General features: G+C 44.2%; 1 protein-coding gene across 2 annotated transcripts in view; it reads left to right on the top strand.

Annotated features, from left to right (window-relative positions):
* The window catches only part of LOC115247207 (probable phospholipid-transporting ATPase IF), an 18,052-nt gene extending 592 nt beyond the window's left edge, over positions 1 to 17,460 (top strand). Inside the window, exons 2-30 of one of the 2 annotated variants that reach the window (XM_029828138.1) lie at positions 1,677 to 1,793; positions 2,257 to 2,346; positions 3,132 to 3,212; positions 3,341 to 3,448; positions 4,246 to 4,374; positions 4,891 to 4,994; positions 5,163 to 5,210; positions 5,370 to 5,434; positions 5,635 to 5,716; positions 5,794 to 5,944; positions 6,678 to 6,875; positions 6,978 to 7,136; positions 7,439 to 7,626; positions 8,158 to 8,226; positions 8,305 to 8,378; positions 8,668 to 8,771; positions 9,251 to 9,432; positions 9,765 to 9,968; positions 10,088 to 10,241; positions 10,413 to 10,515; positions 10,605 to 10,750; positions 10,907 to 10,966; positions 11,303 to 11,430; positions 11,652 to 11,790; positions 12,810 to 12,875; positions 13,228 to 13,331; positions 13,616 to 13,781; positions 14,742 to 14,827; positions 17,226 to 17,426. In XM_029828138.1, coding sequence (XP_029683998.1) covers positions 1,677 to 1,793; positions 2,257 to 2,346; positions 3,132 to 3,212; positions 3,341 to 3,448; positions 4,246 to 4,374; positions 4,891 to 4,994; positions 5,163 to 5,210; positions 5,370 to 5,434; positions 5,635 to 5,716; positions 5,794 to 5,944; positions 6,678 to 6,875; positions 6,978 to 7,136; positions 7,439 to 7,626; positions 8,158 to 8,226; positions 8,305 to 8,378; positions 8,668 to 8,771; positions 9,251 to 9,432; positions 9,765 to 9,968; positions 10,088 to 10,241; positions 10,413 to 10,515; positions 10,605 to 10,750; positions 10,907 to 10,966; positions 11,303 to 11,430; positions 11,652 to 11,790; positions 12,810 to 12,875; positions 13,228 to 13,331; positions 13,616 to 13,781; positions 14,742 to 14,827; positions 17,226 to 17,313 — 3,393 coding nt within the window. In that variant the 3' untranslated portion in view covers positions 17,314 to 17,426. Of the gene's footprint in view, positions 1 to 1,676; positions 1,794 to 2,256; positions 2,347 to 3,131; positions 3,213 to 3,340; positions 3,449 to 4,245; positions 4,375 to 4,890; positions 4,995 to 5,162; positions 5,211 to 5,369; positions 5,435 to 5,634; positions 5,717 to 5,793; positions 5,945 to 6,677; positions 6,876 to 6,977; positions 7,137 to 7,438; positions 7,627 to 8,157; positions 8,227 to 8,304; positions 8,379 to 8,667; positions 8,772 to 9,250; positions 9,433 to 9,764; positions 9,969 to 10,087; positions 10,242 to 10,412; positions 10,516 to 10,604; positions 10,751 to 10,906; positions 10,967 to 11,302; positions 11,431 to 11,651; positions 11,791 to 12,809; positions 12,876 to 13,227; positions 13,332 to 13,615; positions 13,782 to 14,741; positions 14,828 to 17,225 lie in introns of both variants that reach the window. The other variant, XM_029828139.1, reaches the window with a different exon arrangement.
* The last annotated feature ends 1,733 nt before the right edge of the window (positions 17,461 to 19,193 follow it).

The following is a 19,193-nucleotide window of genomic DNA, read 5'->3' as shown; positions in this document are numbered from 1 at the left end:
TGACTTGTGCTTGAAGTTTTGTTTTTTAGTGCTTTTTTGTGCGCATGGCAGTCAAATGTTAAACGGATGAACACAACAGCTGCTTGCAAGAGAATCGTTGTTTCCTTTGTCGTTTCGTCGCCTGGAACATGTTAGATGTGGTTTCCTGTTGCCCCCAAAGCCCTGAAGCGCGCTGAAGACTTGACAGTCAAATAAATGAAATGGTGAACTGGAGTGAAAGGCTGAATCCTGGTGATCTCCAGGAAGTTTCTCCTCTCCGAGGCTCTGCCACCATCGCCACTGATCCCCCGTTTTAGTGAAAACTGAATGATTAAAGTTCTGGTTCATCACAGTGATTTTTCCCCCTCGTTCATTTAGTCTCTTTCCTCTCTTGGAGAGTTACAGACCCTTCACAGGACTTCCTAATTCGAGATAACATGGGTCATTTGACCCCCTCTTAGTCTGCTAACCTTAATTAAAAGGTGTAATTAAATCTCAAAGTATCCAGCCTAATGGGAAAAGTTTGTTGGGTCGTTGTGTCTGACCTCGACACAGGCAGATTATACAATAGTATTTATTCTTTCACATTCAGACTTTAATATGAAACGGGTAATCTCATTTCCCCGGTGTGTCAGGTGGACATACCCGCTCAAACATGTGTAAACAGGATTTGCGGTTTAAAACTACGTCCCGCTCGGTGATGAAACAGTTAAAAAGTTGACGATGAAGCGTTCCACATCACCCTCCAAACGACGAGGTCCTTTAATCATCTTTAGCTGTGTCACACTTTAATGCGCTCCACGTCAGACGCCATTAAATGCCTGGTGTCGCATTTTGGGGCCTGTTGGCTTCATGAGCCAGCACTTGGCAACTTTAATGTTGGGGGGAAAAAAGGTCCGGATTGAGTTGTGCAGACTTTCTGCAGCCTGGCTGTGCACGTTGATATCGTGGTGAGTGAAACCATCTGTCTGAACCGCTGGGAGGAGAATGAAAGCAACATTAATCCTCACGCTCGGCGCTGCAGTCAGATATTCACTGTCTTAAAGCCACCGTCAATGCTCCAAAGTGGCGTGATAGATAATGAGGGGTTGCCTGGTTCGCTGCAACAGTTGCATTGCTGTATTTAGCAACATCTGCATTAGCTCACAGCTTCCTGTCGGTCTGTAAAAGCCTCGACCTGCACTCAAGGGGGATGAGTTTAAAATTCCAGTTTGAATTCTTCATGTTTCTTGTGCAACAAACTGCGAGTGAAACTAAAAGGCGGTTATGGGTTTGTATTTCAGGGTGGCAGGAAGGGACCTGACCACAAGGCGACATTTATAAATGAAACCTAATGATGGTTTTAGTAAAACGGCTGCTTTTGATCAGAAGTGAAGTGTGTCAAGTAACTGAATTGAGTTCTGATGATTTCCCAGCAGAGTGATGAGGCGTCGCCCACAAACCTCAGGGTTTGACTTTCTGTGTCACAACAATGGAACATAAATTTGACTCCTCTTTATTAAACAGGACAATTAGTAACATGTTGAAATTGAGGGGGGGGGGGGGGGGTTGTGGCGCCTAACAAATATTAAGGAATAAACATTTGACTCATAGAGTCATTCAGACGTACTAAGTGATTTAAAAAGCCAAACTAAGCTGCGTTTGAATTTGCCCCACTTTTATCCCTCCTCTCTCCCTCTCTTTCATACCTCCCTCAGGGCTTCGACCCCCCACATCAGAGTGAGACCAGGACGGTGTACGTCGCCAACCGTTTTCCCCAGCATTGCCACTACGTACCGCAGCGCTTCGCCGACAACAGGATCATCTCCTCAAAGGTACTGAAGGCTCACAGGTGTCGTCTGGCTTTAGATTAAACTGGGCTGAAAAATGGAGCTGGGGTCGATGGGATGAAAAGGCTCTCGTGTTTGTGAAAGCATGTAAGCAGATCGCCTTCAAAACATGAATAATCCAGAGAGACCCACCAGTGATGGCTGTCATTGATTAGCTGGTTAATTAAATGACTGACACGTGGGTTTAAAGCGCTTTTGTTCCCATTAAGTGGATTTAAAACTTGCTCTTTAGAAGGCATCAGAAGCAGCAACGCGTTTATTCCCGGCCGAGCTGTGTTCTAATGTGATGACTTATTGACCCGTGTCTATCAGATGTAAACCAAGCGGGTCGCCTCAGAGCCACGCAGACGGCCACGCCTGTATTTCCCCGTTAGCTCTCCTCCTCAGGCTGTGACGAGCAGCAGCGTTATAAAATGGCACTCATTGTGTTTTCTTCCTTCTCTTTCAGTACACAATTTGGAATTTTGTCCCAAAGAACCTGTTCGAGCAGTTCAGAAGGATAGCCAACTTCTATTTCCTCATCATTTTTCTGGTTCAGGTAATGAAACAGCCCGTTCTTGTTTGCTGGCGCGTGCTCTCCTCAGTCCAGCCGCCACCGCTCGTGTGTCCTGAGGTTTCCTGCCCTAAATACAAATGTATGTGCGTGCACAGGAGTGACTCATGGCTCGCAGAGGCGCAGGTCTGCCTGTCTATTAAAACATTACACCCACACGTTTAGTAACGTTAACATGGTGACCCTCAGCCCGAGGTGGCAGGCCTTCACTGTGCATCAGTCAGCCTGGGTCGGAGAATTTGGCTTGGAAAACTTCAGGCTTCTGCTCAGCGAGGTTCAAATAATGTCTTTTATTTCTCCTTCACCCTTGTCAACCTGGTTTTAGGTCATTTGTTTTATATCCTGACACAGCGGACATGACATGTTCTAAATGAGCACTGGAGACCATTTTAGAAGTCCAGAAATCAAATTTGAATATGTTTTACACTGCTGCTGTTGTGTGTTTCTGACAACAGGAAGTTAAACACTAATCATGTTGCGAAACTCACATCTTTACAGGTTGAAGCAACGCTCCATATTGATGTTGGCGGTTTAAAAGTACACCCGCATCCTTTTAACCAGCAACCTTCCCCTAGTAGACCTTTAACTCAGTAACTGAGATATAAACAATGTTTGCTTTAGCCTAATCTTAACTGTATTATAATCTATATGAATGAGCACGTATGGCCAGGACTGACACGTCTGCTGTCCCCTCTGTGTTATGAGGTTGCTCCACGCGTACTGTTGGTGGTTCTCTGCTTCACTTACGCTTCTGAATTTGTTTTTTCCAGTTAATGATTGACACCCCAACTTCCCCAGTCACCAGTGGCCTGCCCCTCTTCTTTGTCATTACTGTTACTGCCATTAAACAGGTGAGAGCACAAATGGGAACTGCTTCTGTGGTCTCAAAATAGAGAACTATAAAGGGATTCAGCTTACTGAAAGATCTTCTCAAATCATTGTTGATCCTAATATGGTGGTTTTGCCTGGTTCTCCTGAGGGCTACGAGGACTGGCTGAGGCACAAGGCAGACAATGAAGTCAACGGGGCTCCGGTGTTTGTTGTTCGCAGTGGAAGTCTGGTACAGACGAGATCCAAGAATATCAGGGTAAGAGGTTAAAATACTCTAAATAAAGGAGTTATTGCTGGCTGTGGTAGAAAGGTGTCAGGATATACCGTGCAATGGCAACAATGCGCCCATGAGCATAACTACTGGACTACTACTGTGCCTTGGGTCCTGCTTAAGGCTTTTTGACCTGGCCTCCACATTCCCCAGATCTTCATCTGGTCGAGTATCTGTGGGATGTGCTGGACAAACAAGTCTGATCCTCGGAGGCCCCGCCTCAGCTGCCACTAACATCTTTGTGCCACATACCACAGAACACCTTCAAGGGGTCCAGGGTCTGGTCTAGAGACATCAATGATGAGTTAGGGTTGTTCTGACAGGAAAAAAGGGGGCCCGCTCATGCCTGATTGCCACTTATTGGGGGAAAATATACTATAAATCACAACCCCTAAATAATTGTATTTATTGTTGGCATAAATAAGGCCTGTTTCAGTGTTCTGCTGTCATTACCAGCGTCTACTCACGCTTCCCTGGAGCCGTCACAAAGCTTTCTGGTGGTGTTATTCAGACCGCTACAGCTGTATCACAGGGAAAGCAGGCAGTGAAACAGGAACAGCACAAGAAAGACAGTCTTTGAACCCTGCGTTAGTGTTTCCTCAAAGCCTCCCTTTTAAATGTGAATTAGTTTATTATCCTGAGAAACTGCTGCAGGTATCTTTGGGGACTAGCAAACTCTGCCTTTTTCTAACTTTAAAGATCCACACGATAAATCACTTTCCCCTCATTTGAAATGTAATGTTTTCTGAGGAATAGTAGCACCTTTTTTTCTGTCCACTCAGGTGGGCGACATCGTCCGTGTGGCCAAAGATGAAACTTTCCCGGCCGACTTGGTGCTGCTGTCATCAGACCGTGCGGACGGCACCTGTCACATCACCACCGCCAGCCTGGACGGCGAGACCAATCTGAAGGTGTGGGAGTGCCGCCATTGCTTTTTTCTTTGAGCACTTTCCACTGTTTTCTTTTTAAAGTTGCTCACCATTGCTGTAATTACACACAAAACAACAGCAGAGCATCTGAACACACTGCTTTCAATATGTGGCTCAAGGTTCTGCAACATAATAAAGAAAAGTGACGCAACAGTTTAGGTTTTATGTTTTTATGCAACACGAGATGCATTTGATGAACAACTAATATCAGCGTTACGGTTTTAAGTGTAAAGTTTATTTGTTTCCGAGGCGCTGCTGTAGCCGCAGTGTTTAATTGAGCTCCTCCTGTAATGGTGGTCATAAAATCAGCATGGCCCCAATAACCTGGGTGGATGTTCTCTGCTGTTCAGGCAGGTTAACAATCAAGCCGCAACGTCCTGGTTCTCCCCAGCAGAGGTGTTACCTGACTTGACCAGTTGTTCTGTAAATATGTCGGAATGTTTGTGGTTCTCTTTGGCGTGTTTGCTTGCTGCATTCCTGTGTTGTTTGTGTTCCCAGACTCACTACTCTGTGGCAGAGACGGCAGTGTGTCAGTCCGTGTCCCAGCTGGAGTCCCTGCAGGCTGTGGTGGAGTGCCAGCAGCCAGAGGCTGACCTGTACAGGTAATCTGTGTAGGGTGGCCCAAGAAAAACTAATACGCCCATACACATATCAGAATAATGACTGTCCACTAATTATTGATAATGTCATGTGCTTAACGTGCTGATGCAGCTGTGATAGATCAAATATTACATCATTAAATATTAGCTGAAAAGTGAAATGTTTTCCAGGTTTGTTGGTCGAATTACAGTGACTCAGCATGGAGAAGAAATAGTCAGGTGAGACCAAAGATGATGATGATGATTATTATTTGTATAAGTATAACACATAAAAAGTCCAAAAGTCTCCCGTTTGAGCCTTTTGGGTAATGGTATTTGTAAAGTTCAACTGTGTTTCCTGTAGCAATATTGGGTTTTTGATATATATGTACATTTCAGACCATTGGGTCCAGAGAATTTGCTGCTGCGAGGGGCCAGATTGAAAAATACCAAAGAGATTTATGGTGAGTCAAATGATTACAAAGTCTGCAAAAAACCGAGCAGAAGGCTTGATGGGTCACTTTGGTTCATCAGAGCAGAACAGAATGTTCAATATTGTGTCTGTGACTGGTGCAAACTGTGCTCAGCAAATAATTGAGGAACAGACTAACGGCGCAATCTTCCAAAAGCTTACAGTAACACTTAAGCATCTGTGCTGCTGCAGGTGTGGCAGTTTACACAGGAATGGAGTCCAAAATGGCGCTCAACTATAAATGCAAATCCCAGAAACGCTCTGCAGTAGAGAAGTGAGTCGTGCGTTTTCTCCCTAGAATCAGCACAATGGCCAAATATTACACATATTACACAACAACTCCCTTTTCAGGTCCATGAACACTTACCTGATCATCTATTTGGGCATCCTGCTGTTCGAGGCCATCCTCAGCACCATTCTGAAGTACGCCTGGCAGGCTGAGGACAAATGGGACGAGCCTTTCTACAACCAAAAGACTGATCAGGAGCGAAACAGCAGTCCGGTTAGTTAGCCTCACATGAAACATCAGAAGAAATCATTCTTGAGTCCATTCTGTAAGTAGGGCACATCATTTGCCCTTAAGATAAAATTAGGCAAGATCATATTCTTAATTAGACGTAATCTCCACTCCGAGTATTAATGTCCTTTTTCTGTCTAGTACTGTCCTGGAAGGGAGCTGGTGGGCAGTTTAGTGCTTCTAGATTTGGACTTGAAGTATTTTTTCCGATCTACCTCAATTTATATTATATATTATTACATATTCTGACAGGATAGAATAAAACAGACTGCTCATCACTCCTTCCGTTGTCCCTGAAAACTAAGAAAGTTATGCCACAAACAAGTTGTGCTGCTTTTATGACTCTTTGCCTCCATAGTGTCATTTACCTCCACTCTCTCTGCCTTTCCAGAATTGAAAAGTCCCAAGATTTATACTTTATACTAATTAATATAAGTGTATTTGTTATATTGCAATTGTATTGGACTTTTAATCTCTTTTCATGCCACTTAAAGTAATTATCTCTTTATAGCAGTAACTCAGTTTAATTTCCTCTCAGGCAATTAGGGGAGTCCTCTCTCTCTCTCCCCCTTTTTTTAAAAAATAAAATAAAATTACATTAGTTAAAATGAAATGTGATGCTTGTGAATATAGAATTATTTTTCCAAATGAGTTTGACAGTCCCAGTTTCCTCTTCCCAGCATTTCACCCTTTAATGAAACTGCGTGTCTTCCTTTAGATCCTGCAGTTCATCTCAGATTTCTTGGCATTTCTGGTCCTTTATAACTTCATCATCCCCATCTCGCTCTACGTTACCGTGGAGATGCAGAAGTTCATGGGATCCTTTTTCATCGGCTGGGATTTGGACCTTTACCACGAGGAGACTGACCAGAAAGCTCAGGTCAACACCTCTGACCTCAATGAGGAACTTGGGCAGGTAGGAAACGGAGGCCCGGGAACTTAATGGTTTTAAGGATTTTTTTTTTGGGGGGGGGTTGAAGCTTATCACTCATAAATCACATCTTTTTCTGTTTCCCAGGTGGAGTATGTGTTCACAGATAAGACGGGCACACTGACAGAAAACGAGATGCAGTTCCGAGAGTGCTCCATTAATGGAACCAAATACCAGGAAGTCAATGGTAAATTGGTACCTGAGGGAATAACTGGTGACTCGCCGGATGGCTCTACGCCTCACCTGGTAATACACTTATGGGATGGAATTGAAAGCTTTACTGCCATTGATATACTGTACAGCTCGTGCACATGTAGCCCTGGTAGCTTTCCTACTAGTAAACAAACACTGTGATGGATTCAGGAAATTCAAGTTGTCAAGGAGGGATAAATGATGTACAAACACACCTGTACACATTATGTAAACTGTAGGTTCAATAACATCAAATCTCCTGTCAATGTTCTTTAAAAATGAGCCGTCTTTGACTCGACATTCTGCAGAGAATAAGCTTTGGTGTTTCTCTCCCTCGCATCCTTCTCCTCCTGCAGATTGGTGATGAATTGTTATTTCTCAAGGCGGTGTCACTGTGTCACACAGTTCAGATCAGCTATGACCAGCCAGACTGCCAGGCTGGGGGAGGGGACCCATTCTCCCATGCAAACGGCTTTTCCTCCAATCACATGGAGTACTATGCCTCCTCACCTGATGAGAAGGCTTTGGTAGAAGCCATGAAGAGGTAATGTGGAGCTGTCCCGCTCATCAACCCTGAATGAGTGTAAACCGTGATACATGGGTTATGTAATTAGGAGCATTTGACATGGAGTCATGTGGTTAGTCAGGAAACTAGAGCAGCATGTGAAAGATTACATTTTTTGGTTTTCAGATTAATCCTTTTATATCAGTGTGATTGTTATTTAAAGCCTGATTTAAATCACTTTTATTATATAAATGTACAACGATGTCTGAAAGGAATCCTTCAAGGATTCTTTCATTTTTAGACTTTATATTATTTGTTTTTACAGTTTTATTCTTTGTCGGTTTCCCACGCCTCTCCAAAAGCAGCAGGACTAGTATGTCGGCAAATCTGCATGCATTTGCAAATGTGACTGACAAGCCAGTGCACAGAGCCATTAGAGTCGACTCCACTGTCGACACGTAAAAAATCACACACAATCGCGCCAAACGGCAGCAGATTGATAGAACATTGTTTTTCTTTTACCAACTTATGGAAAAGCCCGAATTCATGTTTTTGCTACTGTTTCCTCAGGATTGGTGTGGCCTTTACTGGCACTAATGGAGATATCATGGAGATCAAAACGTTTGGAAAGTCAGAAAAGTATGTCCAATCCCCAAATAGCTAACAGTTTGAAAGAGTCTGCGGCTCAGAAGTGAGTATTCTGCTTCGTTTGCTCAGGTATAAACTCCTACATGTCCTGGAGTTTGACGCCAACCGCAGGAGAATGAGTGTTATACTACAGATGCCCTCAGGTAATGACACCCTAATCTGTCCACTACTTTTCCCATTAATGACGCAATTTCTACTCAACTAACATAAACTCATGTGATTTATTGGGACACTGATGACCTTTGCCTGCCCAGACAGCTGGATATGCTTAGCTCAGGCACTGGGAACACAGAGATTCCATTAACCTGCACACTTCAGTCGTCTTCTCCCGTGTATTTATGACAAACATTTGTGGCTGAAGTAGAAAAGAATCAGCTGACAAATATGCTTTTAGCCTGTTTAATCTATCATGTTTCTGCTCTGATTCTTAAGGGGGCAAAGTGCTGTTCACCAAGGGGGCAGAGTCAGCGATATTGCCTTATGCTACCGGTGGCGAGATAGAAAAGACAAGACTGCATGTTGATGAGTTCGCTCTGGTGAGTTTAAATAGTTCCTGGATCTCAAAATGTTAACTGTGCTGTGCATTTTTGAATCTAACTTTCCATACAGACAATTGAGAGTTTGGGAATGATGATGCGTTACAGATAACACACAGGTTTTTAGTTCTGTGCTCAGATTGCTCTTACTTCTGACATGTTTTTGCTCTATTACACCTTAAATTCAGCAACAAGCGCACGCACATCCACATTCTGAAATGGCATGTCAGTTCCCCGTATTCGTGTTCTGGACTGGGATGAGCTGTGGTCATCCTTCCCTCAGGCTGGATCTGTGATCTCAAACCCAGCTATAATAAATTGTGTTCAGATTTTTTTCCGCTCTGTTTCTTTTTATCTCCTCTTCCTTTTTCCCGTTCTTGTCCTCCACCCATCATTTTTCCTTCTCCTTTATATTTTCTCTTGTCTTGTCTCCACGCGTTTGTTTCCGTTCTCATCACCCCGTCCTCTTCCCACCCCAGAAAGGACTGCGGATCTTGGTGGTTGCCTGTCGCCACTTTAGCCCGGAGGAGTACGCCGATGTCGACAGGTGCCTGAACGCTGCTCGTACTGCGCTGCAGCAAAGGGAGGAGAGGCTGCAGGAGGCCTTCAGCTATGTGGAGAGAGACCTGCAGTTGCTCGGAGCAACAGGGGTGGAGGACAAGTATGGAAGCAAAAGAATAAATCAGAATATATTAGTGTTGTCCCTGACTACTGTATATTGAAACTATACATACGATTAATATGATATTATATGATAAATTATATGTAAAATGGGAATATAATCTAGCTGAATGAATATTAACTGGCCAATCAGTTATTGGTTACATCTTTGCTGATCGACTTGTGATTGACCGTTTGGCTCCCTGCCACCCGTGTGTGAGTGTGAATAAACACTTGCACTATAAAGTATTTAGAGTGGAAAAGAGGCGACTGTTCGCCTCGCACCATACTGTAAATATGCATTGCATTTTCTTTTTTTCTGCTATATTTCAGACTCCAAGATAAAGTCCAGGAGACGATTGAAGCTCTGCGGCTAGCGGGGATCAAAGTATGGGTCCTGACCGGGGACAAACACGAGACAGCTGTTAGCGTTAGCCTGTCCTGTGGCCACTTTCACAGAACCATGAACATCCTGGAACTGGTGCAGCAACGTTCTGATAATGAGTGTGCTGAACAGCTCCGCATACTGGCCAGGAGGTGCGTGTAGAATATATACCATTTCATTCTAAAACCAGGAAAGCTTGGCTCCATGTTATGATATTTCATTTACTTCTGTGTGGATAGATGGAATTAAATGTGTTGTGATTTTTCCCCAGGATAAAGGAGGACCATGTGATTCAGCACGGCTTAGTTGTGGATGGAGCCAGCCTGTCTCTGGCCTTGAGAGGCCATGAGAAGCTCTTTATGGAAGTCTGTAAAAACTGTTCCGCTGTGCTGTGCTGCCGAATGGCCCCTCTGCAGAAAGCCAAGGTAGCAGCCCAGTGACTCCTAATTACACAGCAAGCAGCCCAACTATAGACCATCATGTTAACCCCTTGCTTGCAAATGAAAGCATTTGTTTTAGGGTGTTCTAATAGATGGAATCAGCATTTCAGTGTTGTGCTTGGTGAGATAAAGACTGATTGACCTTGATGTGTCCAGGTGGTGCGTCTCTTAAAAACATCTCCAGAGAAACCCATCACCTTAGCTATTGGGGATGGAGCCAATGATGTCAGTATGATACAGGAAGCCCACGTGGGGATAGGTAAATACCGGTCACCGTGCAGAGATCAGTGGTCTAATAGAAATTAGATTGTATATTACATCCTCATGCGTGTGTGCATGTGTTTCCAGGTATCATGGGACGCGAGGGTCGCCAGGCTGTGAGAAACAGTGACTATGCAATCGCCAGGTTTAAGTTCCTGGCGAAGCTTCTACTGGTCCACGGTCACTTCTACTACATTCGAATAGCTACGCTTGTACAGTACTTTTTCTACAAGGTGAGACACTGAGATGATAACAAATAAGTCTGGTCAGCTTTTACTGTATTTTAATATTTAAAACAACAGAGATGATTACAGCCGCGCCGCTTCCACTGAAATATTTGTAATGGTTCTTTCCTTCACTCTTCTTTTTTGTTTTTTTGTTTTTTTTAGAATGTGTGTTTTATCACACCCCAGTTTTTATACCAGTTCTTCTGTCTGTTTTCACAACAAGTAAGTGTCTCCATCTCCCTCATATGTCTTTGTGGGTCTTTTTGTCAGTGTCAGGTTTATATTCAGCAGGACATGGATGCAAACGTTAAACACGTCATTCAGGCTGTAACTGATGGATTTATTGTAAAGGGGGACGTATGCCAAGCTAAGTTGTTCCAACCACAGAAACTAGAGACTAGTCACTGGTTTGTGTCCAGTTCAATCAAATGAACATTAAAAGGTGGGACGGGCAGTAGCTGTCAGTGCCACAAAAAAGGAATGTTGTTGCTAATCTGATCACTAAATGCTTAAGCTCATAAGCTGGTGTTGAATGAAGTGTTTTGTGTCCCATCCCAGACTCTGTATGACAGTGTTTATCTGACACTGTACAACATCTGCTTCACTTCTCTGCCCATCCTGGTGTACAGTTTGTTTGAACAGCTGGTCCATCCACACATACTGCAGAATAAACCTGGCCTGTACAGGTGAGGCGCTAATATGTTAACTGGTATTAACTGTTCTTTTAAAACTGTTATTATACCGATTGTTAGTTAGTTTGAACCATCGGTGTACACTGCAGTCCTGCTAATATATACCGTAGCTAAGATTAATCTTAATATTAATTCAAACAGTTTGTCTTTTGTTTTCTCTGTTTATTAAGAAGCCTCTGAAAGTCCTACTAAGAAATGACTTCTTTTCCCTGCAGGGACATCAGCAAGAACGCTTTGCTGTCTTTCCAGACGTTCTTGTACTGGACTATTCTCGGCTTCTGTCACGCTTTTGTCTTCTTCTTTGGTTCCTACATACTAATGGGAGAAGACACCACACTTATGGGCAACGGACAGGTGTGTCCTTTCATCTTTACACTTAAATCATATTCTCAACATTCCTACAGCAGCTATAATGTTGCAGAGATGAGCAGAAGCATTCAACAGGTTTAAATGAAATGCAAGAGTGCGTGTGTGTGTGTGTGTCTGTGTGTGTGTTATGATGAGAATGCTGCTATTAGGCCTTGCTGCCTTTTGGCCTTTGTCCATTCTCTCCTTTTTTTAAAGATTCTGCTTCCCTCTTATCTTCCTCCTCATCATCATCCTGTCACTTTGGTTAAAACCTTTTAGACGTTCACTTGTTAATGACTATGTTTTAGAACCTTTAACCTTTCTAATCGTATTCATAGTGTCTCTAATTTACTAAAAAGCTTTCTTCTTCATATCTTTTCTATCTTTCTGTCCCACTGAAGTCTGGTATTTCTGAAAGCACTCACTCCTTCACTGGCTTGTCTTTTCCTTCTCTTTTGTTGATTGCTCTTTTTTTCTTCTGCCTTCACGCTGTGCATGTCTTCAGATATTGCGAGCTAACAGACAGCTGGTAAGAGTCTGCTTTACAGTTGAATGCATGTATCCTCAGGGGGTTAATGAGAACACCGTCACAATGACTCCAGATAGTTTGCTCTCTTAATATGTGTGCTATGTACTCTTTTCCACATCTTTTATTTTTGCCAAAGTGATTCGTAACCATAATTGTAGTGGTGCTGTAGCAGATTTTTTTTTAAAAAAGGAAAGAAATGAGTGGTTCAGTAGGCGCTTTCAATTCCAGATTGGTGTTTATTAGTGTTGGGTGTCTTGATTGGCTTACATCAGATGTTTCCTACCAGATGTAGGAGGTGGTGGTGGCTACACATGCAGCACCTTCCATCTAACCGACATGGATCAGTAATTACAGCTGTAACTGGCGTCAGAATACGTGTGAGCGTGAGGTCAAATCACGCTCATTAGTTAGCATTGGCAGTTAAGAGCAATGTAATAGCATCAAACTATTCCTGGTAGCTTCATTAATGTTTGTATCTATTGATCTGTTTCTGAAGATGTTTGGAAACTGGACCTTTGGGACACTGGTTTTCACTGTCATGGTCATCACCGTCACATTAAAGGTAAGTTCAGCCAGGCAGCTTTTCCTCATAATAATAAAAGAGGTTATCATTGATGACGTTAAACCGATATATTGAATTTTCCTTGTTGGTTAAATTGGTTAACTAACTATGTAGCGTGTTTCGGTCCCTTGAGGACATAATAAAACAAACTTGTTATGAAGTATTGGGATGATGTCATTGGCCATTAATTGGATTTGGATTTGTCACAGTTCAGGGTCATGGCCTGTTTAATTACACAGTGGCAGATTGCTGTTGTTTATGACCTAAGCACATGCACCTGTCGCAGAGATTTACTTCTACCTTTCTTTTATCTCTGTGTGTGTGTGTGTGGTGTGTGTGTGTGCAATGATAGCTTGCTTTAGAGACCCATTTCTGGACATGGATGAACCATTTAGTGACGTGGGGTTCAATCGCCTTCTACTTCATCTTCTCCCTCTTCTATGGAGGAATCATCTGGTGAGGAAGAAGTCCACATCATCAATAATTAGACATATCAAAAGATTCGATTTCATAATTTACCTGAGAAGACTGCAGGTTTAACACACTCACGTGTAACAACTCTAAAACTGCCTCCTGATCTACATCTTAGCTTATAGTTGCAGTCAGATGCAAATGTTATTGAGGTGATTCTAATTATAAGATGGTCATTGGGACAAAGCATCTTCCGAGTACAGTCAATGGAACGTCTCTCTCTTTGGATCTGTAATCTCTGAGCTCTCTGTTTCTTTTCCACCCTCCAGGCCGTTCCTCCACACACAGGACATGTATTTTGTCTTCGTGCAGCTGCTGTCCAGCGGTTCAGCCTGGTTCGCCATCATCATCATTGTCATCACCTGCCTGTTTCCTGATGTGGTGAAGAAGGTCTTCTACAGACATCTGCAGCCAACCAACACACAGAAGAGTCAGGTAATGCACAGAGGCCAGGCAGGAACTCAAGCTGAGGCTTTTCTTTCTCCAAAGTGCGTCAGTTTAATTATTCTCCCTGAATCAAATATAGAATAGAGTTAATCTGTTATTTACCTGTTATCGATTAACCTCCAGGTTTGTCTTGGTTTCACAGGTCCTGCTCGCTGCTAGGCTAATTTTCAGTCTTTTAACATATTGGCTAACAGCTGGAGCAGCTAATTTGAAGGTTACATCCTTTAGATCCAGTCAAAATCACTGAGAAAGCAGGTTAATGCAATAAATCTTAAAAAGGATGATAGAAGTTAGATTAGTAGTTCAGACTCGTCATTCTCACAGGATTTTCTCCTCAAGAACCCCCCAAAAAACATTTTGTTGTTGGAAGTCTGCGGGCTTAGGCCCGAGACTAAAACCAATCAAAGCTAATGAAACGGCACAAAAAGGGCTTCAGGGGACTCTGCGCAGCAGTATCAAATCTTCATGCGTACCTGAAATGTAATTGGAGCCTAGAAAGAGAAAATAGCTTTTAAATGTCTCTGTAACTCAAATTCAAGGCTGAGACAGAAAATGATTATGCATGTCACGTCCTTGGTCAGTCGATGCCCGACGTCTACGGTCACATGATAGCGGCTTCTTTACATAAACAGCATGGTGTTGGGTTACAACACACACTGCATGACCTCTTTTTGCTTCATACACTCCTGCAAAAAGCCACAGTGTGTACATCACCTCTCTGTAGACCCCTGCTGCTCCTTCACCTGACTCATCCAGCTAGAGAAGGTTTGTGTTTCTATGTGTCGCCTGTTTCTCAGGGGAAAAACCAACTACCTTTCTGTCCTAACTGGCTTTTGTTTGTTCTAACCCGTATCCCGTTCTGACTTGTGAGTGCGTGAGCGCTTGTTATTTACCTATGTGTGTCTGTGTGCTCTTCCCTCCTGTCCTCTGTGTATTCTTCTGATGTAGATGTATTCCAACCGTGTGGCAATAGGTGATGACTTCATCGCTCTGCAGCCTCTGTCCAGAGCCAAGAGCCAGCTGGGCAAAATTAGGTAGATGGTGCAGTCTGGTTCAGTCCTGGGATAAATGTACATAAAGAATCCAATTAAACAAACGTCCTGAAGCAACATTTCTGGAGTACAGAAGTGGCTCGACGCTCCATGAAAAACCTCTTTTTGCAAATTACAGAGAGATAAAAGGTGCCGATGCTGCATTTACACTCCAACGGGACCCGTCAGTAAAGGCAGAAATATTGCTTCACATTCAAATATTCCTGGTCTGTGTGAGACCAATGGTTTTATCCCCAGGTCTGGACTTAATTCAGCCCCCCGAGGCCTATGTCCAACAGTGGCGCCACACTGACTGCATTGATGTGTGCGGTCAGTGTGGGAGCAGCTCATTGTGTGTCATTTATGTGACTGCATGCACCAGACGTGCCTTTCGGCGTTCCCCCGACTGGGATACGCAAAGACAAAAAGTGTTTCACATCAGCCGCCAGTTGTGTTTGATTTTTTTTTTACCTTGTTCACGACCCCCCACATCTTTCATGCTTGTTTCTGCACGTCGATGTCATCATTTCCCTCCCAGCATGATCAGATGGGTGATCAGCATACAGTGGATCACAAAGAGATCTTGATTCATTTACTCTAACCTGATGGGATATGGGTGATGTCACACAGGGAGACACTTGGCTTCCCAATGGTGGATTTGCCATTCTGGCAGCATCCAGTCAGCTCTGCATCCTGACCATCAGCGCTATGATCAACCGTCTTGACGTATAGTTGCATGATACGTCTCACGTGCGCAGTCTGTCCTCTCGATTCATGTGCCGCTGTCTAAAACTGGAGCCACCTCTTGAAACGTCCTCCTCAGCTGCTCCGTCCTCCTCAGCTGCTCCGTCCTCCTCAGCTGCTCCGTCCTCCTCAGCTGCCTCCGTCGTCCTCAGCTGCTCCGTCCTCCTCAGCTGCTCCGTCCTCCTCAGCTGCTCCGTCCTCCTCATCTGCTCCGTCCTCCTCAGCTGCTCCGTGCGCATGGTGCAGAGCTACAGCTGCATGTCGGACTGCTGCACTGGGTTGTGCCGCTCTGCTCTGCTCCGCGCACAGCCGCATGTTGCTGCGTTGTCAGATGCATGAGCCAAGTCGCCGCGGTTTGGAGACCTGACTTGAGCCTTAACATGAAAAACAAGTCCCACATCTTTATTTTGGACAGCCGTCTTTCTAAACGAGCTCTGAGACACTGCTTTTCCTTCACAGGTAATGTTGTGTTGCATGTTTTTGAGGCATCAGTAAGTATGTTTCATCGACAGGATTAAAGCTAATGGGCCTCAGCACCATTAACAGGACACTGATGGTATATTAAAGGTAGAAGTTAAGACTGGATTGAAGCCGAGCCTTGTGTGCACCACAAGCTAGAACTCAGCATGAATCCAAAATTAACTTTTGCTTGCACCCAACTCCAGGAGTTCTTAGGTGGGTTGAAATGAAAGCATGGATCCCGTCTGTACCTGAGTTTTATAATTCGTTTGATGTAGTTGTGCTGGGAAATAAATGCAGTGTCTTTAAAGTAGAAGGACGTTATCACAAAGGAGCCCAGGGGGCACTTTAGGGGGGTTTCCTTTGTTTTCCTGCTCAGCAGCTCTGAAAGACTCAGTCAGGTTAATTGGTTTGGATGAATGTATTTGTACTTATCTGCACACGAAAGATACTTTTCCCCTCAGGACATCTTTCATGTGCCTGCAGCTGTTTTCTCTTCCTGCTTATTTCATCAGCAGCCCTCACACTCAGCAGTTTGTCCAAGCGCCTCTGCTCCTGCCAGTATTTAAAGCCTCCTCCAGTGACCCTCATCGCCCCGCTCAGGCTCTCGGCCCCCTTTTTAAAAAAACACCATTTCTGATTATTTCCCAGTCCAGATTTAGAAGAGGTTAAGATTCCCACTGGGGAATAAAGAGCAGTGAAGCCTCTTATTTGCTGTGCTGCACCCACATGTGGAGAACTTTATCTGAGGTCACTGCTGAAGGGCTTTTGGGACCAGCATGTAACGAACGTACGCGGATCAGGTTACACTGATGCTCGGAAATGGTTTACTCGTCCCTCCTTAAATGAAGCTAAAGTAAATAGCTAACTTGTTCACTAACTACTCAGCTGGTTTCTCAACAATCAGCACACACATCAGTCTTCCTGTCTTATGTTGAGTTTAATATAAACCAAGTAATCTATTAACTCCTCACTGTGTCAATGCGCTCTGTTTGGGTTTCTATTAAAGTAGGAATCATCCAGATCTAGTTAGGGAAAAGGTCATGAGACAAAATGACTGATGTGTATCTTTTCCCCCATGCGACTGGTTAGTTTGCAGTCTGGCTGGCTTTATGAATGACCGACATCAGCACCTGCTTGGCCGGAGAGCCGATTGATTAGGCAGCAGGCCTCACTGTCAGCATCTTGTGTCCTTCAGATGGAAGAGGGTGAGGGTTCAGTCGGCCCAGAATATGACCCTGTTAAAGACCAGCGGAGCCCAGGGGAGGACAATTGGCACCTCCTAGCTGCTTATCCTCCCCCTACTGCCTCCGGCCCAGACCCTTGCTCCCCTAGGTAGTAATGTACTTTGCTCCCATCGTCCCCCTCCTTCGTTTTGATTTCAAGTCACCCCAGGACCAACCAAACCTGTCCACCCACATGTTTCCATATGTTTGGGTCAAATAATCTGCACATTCAGTCTTTTTTTTTTTTCAGTCAGCTGCATGTCACAGCTGCCCTTGCACTGTCCTTTAAAAACAGCAGATATTCCCAGGTCCCCCCAGTCATCTCTCTGCCACCCCCCCCCCCCCGACCCCTTCCACCTACATCGTGTGTCCTGCACAGAAATGATTGACTGTCCCGTCCAATCATTGCCTCCTCCTCATTTGCTCCCACTATTATTAATTTGGAGTTCCTACCTAGAGAATGCTGTTGGCATGTTGTCTTTGTTGGCATTTTTGTTCCATTTATCCACCTTAACCAAGCAATAATGCTGATTATTTTAAGCATCGTTTTAGCGACTCTTTGATATCTTACGTTGCAGTTTAGGTACAGTTACAAAGCATATGTTTGTTGTTGCTGATGCTTGTTTTCTGCACATACATACAGTTCATCTCTTGCACAAGTTGCCAGGAGAACCTCCTGCCGTGAACACACTGCTAACACAATGTGCTAACAGTGCGTGTCTCTAGCCTTAGCGTTGCAGCGAGCTGTTGATGAGGCCTCAGGTGTTTTATCATAAAACTTTGATTCCCTGACCAGAGAAATGCTGTTATTTAATGGCTGTGATGAGGGTTTTGAAGTTCAAAATGCTGCTGCCGTCACTCTACAGCTCAGAATGGTGTGTGTTGATGGCGTAATTAGCCGGTGTCTTACCGCTAATTACTGTGACGTTTAGCACAGCAATTTTTAAGGCAATTTTCACTTCATTTTATATTATTGTCAAACTTTTTTCAACACACAACAACCCAATTCCTTTTAGTTAAAATGGATTTTTGTGCCTTAAATGACACAGAAGACCTCTAACATTGTCGTTATGTGCTGATACGAGCTACACAAGTGAACCAACACTCGTTTCTGTGTTGGTTCTTTGTTTCTTGACCCCCCCCCCTTCCCACTCCGCCACCCTCTCTCCCTCTGTCACCGGAGTGCTGACTCGGGTCAAGCGGTGGTCACCTGACTCTGCAGGTTTTGGGGCAGCAGCTTCATTTCATTTCTCACAGTTCCATTCAGTGTCTGCGGAGAGGTTCCGGCATATATCGGATAGTGGTTTTCTTGAAGCACGACACGGTAACCTCCTGCACAGTTTTCCAACTTTACACTGAAATGGATCAGCCTCTAAAATATTGCCATTCATTCAGTTTTTGTCATCAGTCTTTGTGTGCACATTTTCTTTTAACCCCCCCCCACGTGCATTTTTAATTGTTCCTGAGTGCTTTATCCATTATCCTGTGAAATGTCATTTATACTGTGTTCATTTAATGTCATTTTCTCTATTTTCTCTCACCTTTTCATCACCCCTTCCTCTTCTGTCCTCTCCTTATTTCATTTCCTTCTCTGCCTCCTTTAGCCTCTATCAGCCCCCCCAGACGCAGGCCCTCAGCTGTATGGAGTCCCTGTGCTGCTACCAACATGGGCAGAGCGGCTGTTCCCGCCTGGTCCGCGTCCTGGAACAAATGACCGGGCAGTGCCAGGCCGGCGCCGGCCATTGCCACGCATTCCAGCCGCAGCAAACAGGTGGGGGGGAGGCCGCCGGCTGTGAAACAATGATTATGAATCCTCACGATACCTCTGCACCTCACGGTTTAAAAAATGCGGGCTGCAGTTCTGACTGACTGTTTTAGCCTTTAATGTTGCTGTAAGTCAAACATGTAGCTGAGCTCACGGATCCTGGCCAGCAGCATAA

The sequence above is a fragment of the Takifugu rubripes genome, chromosome 20 (genome assembly GCF_901000725.2).
Source record: "Takifugu rubripes chromosome 20, fTakRub1.2, whole genome shotgun sequence".
Classification (NCBI taxonomy): domain Eukaryota; kingdom Metazoa; phylum Chordata; class Actinopteri; order Tetraodontiformes; family Tetraodontidae; genus Takifugu; species Takifugu rubripes.
Note: the sequence above shows the minus strand (reverse complement) of the source record. Positions and strands in the feature narration are given on the sequence as shown.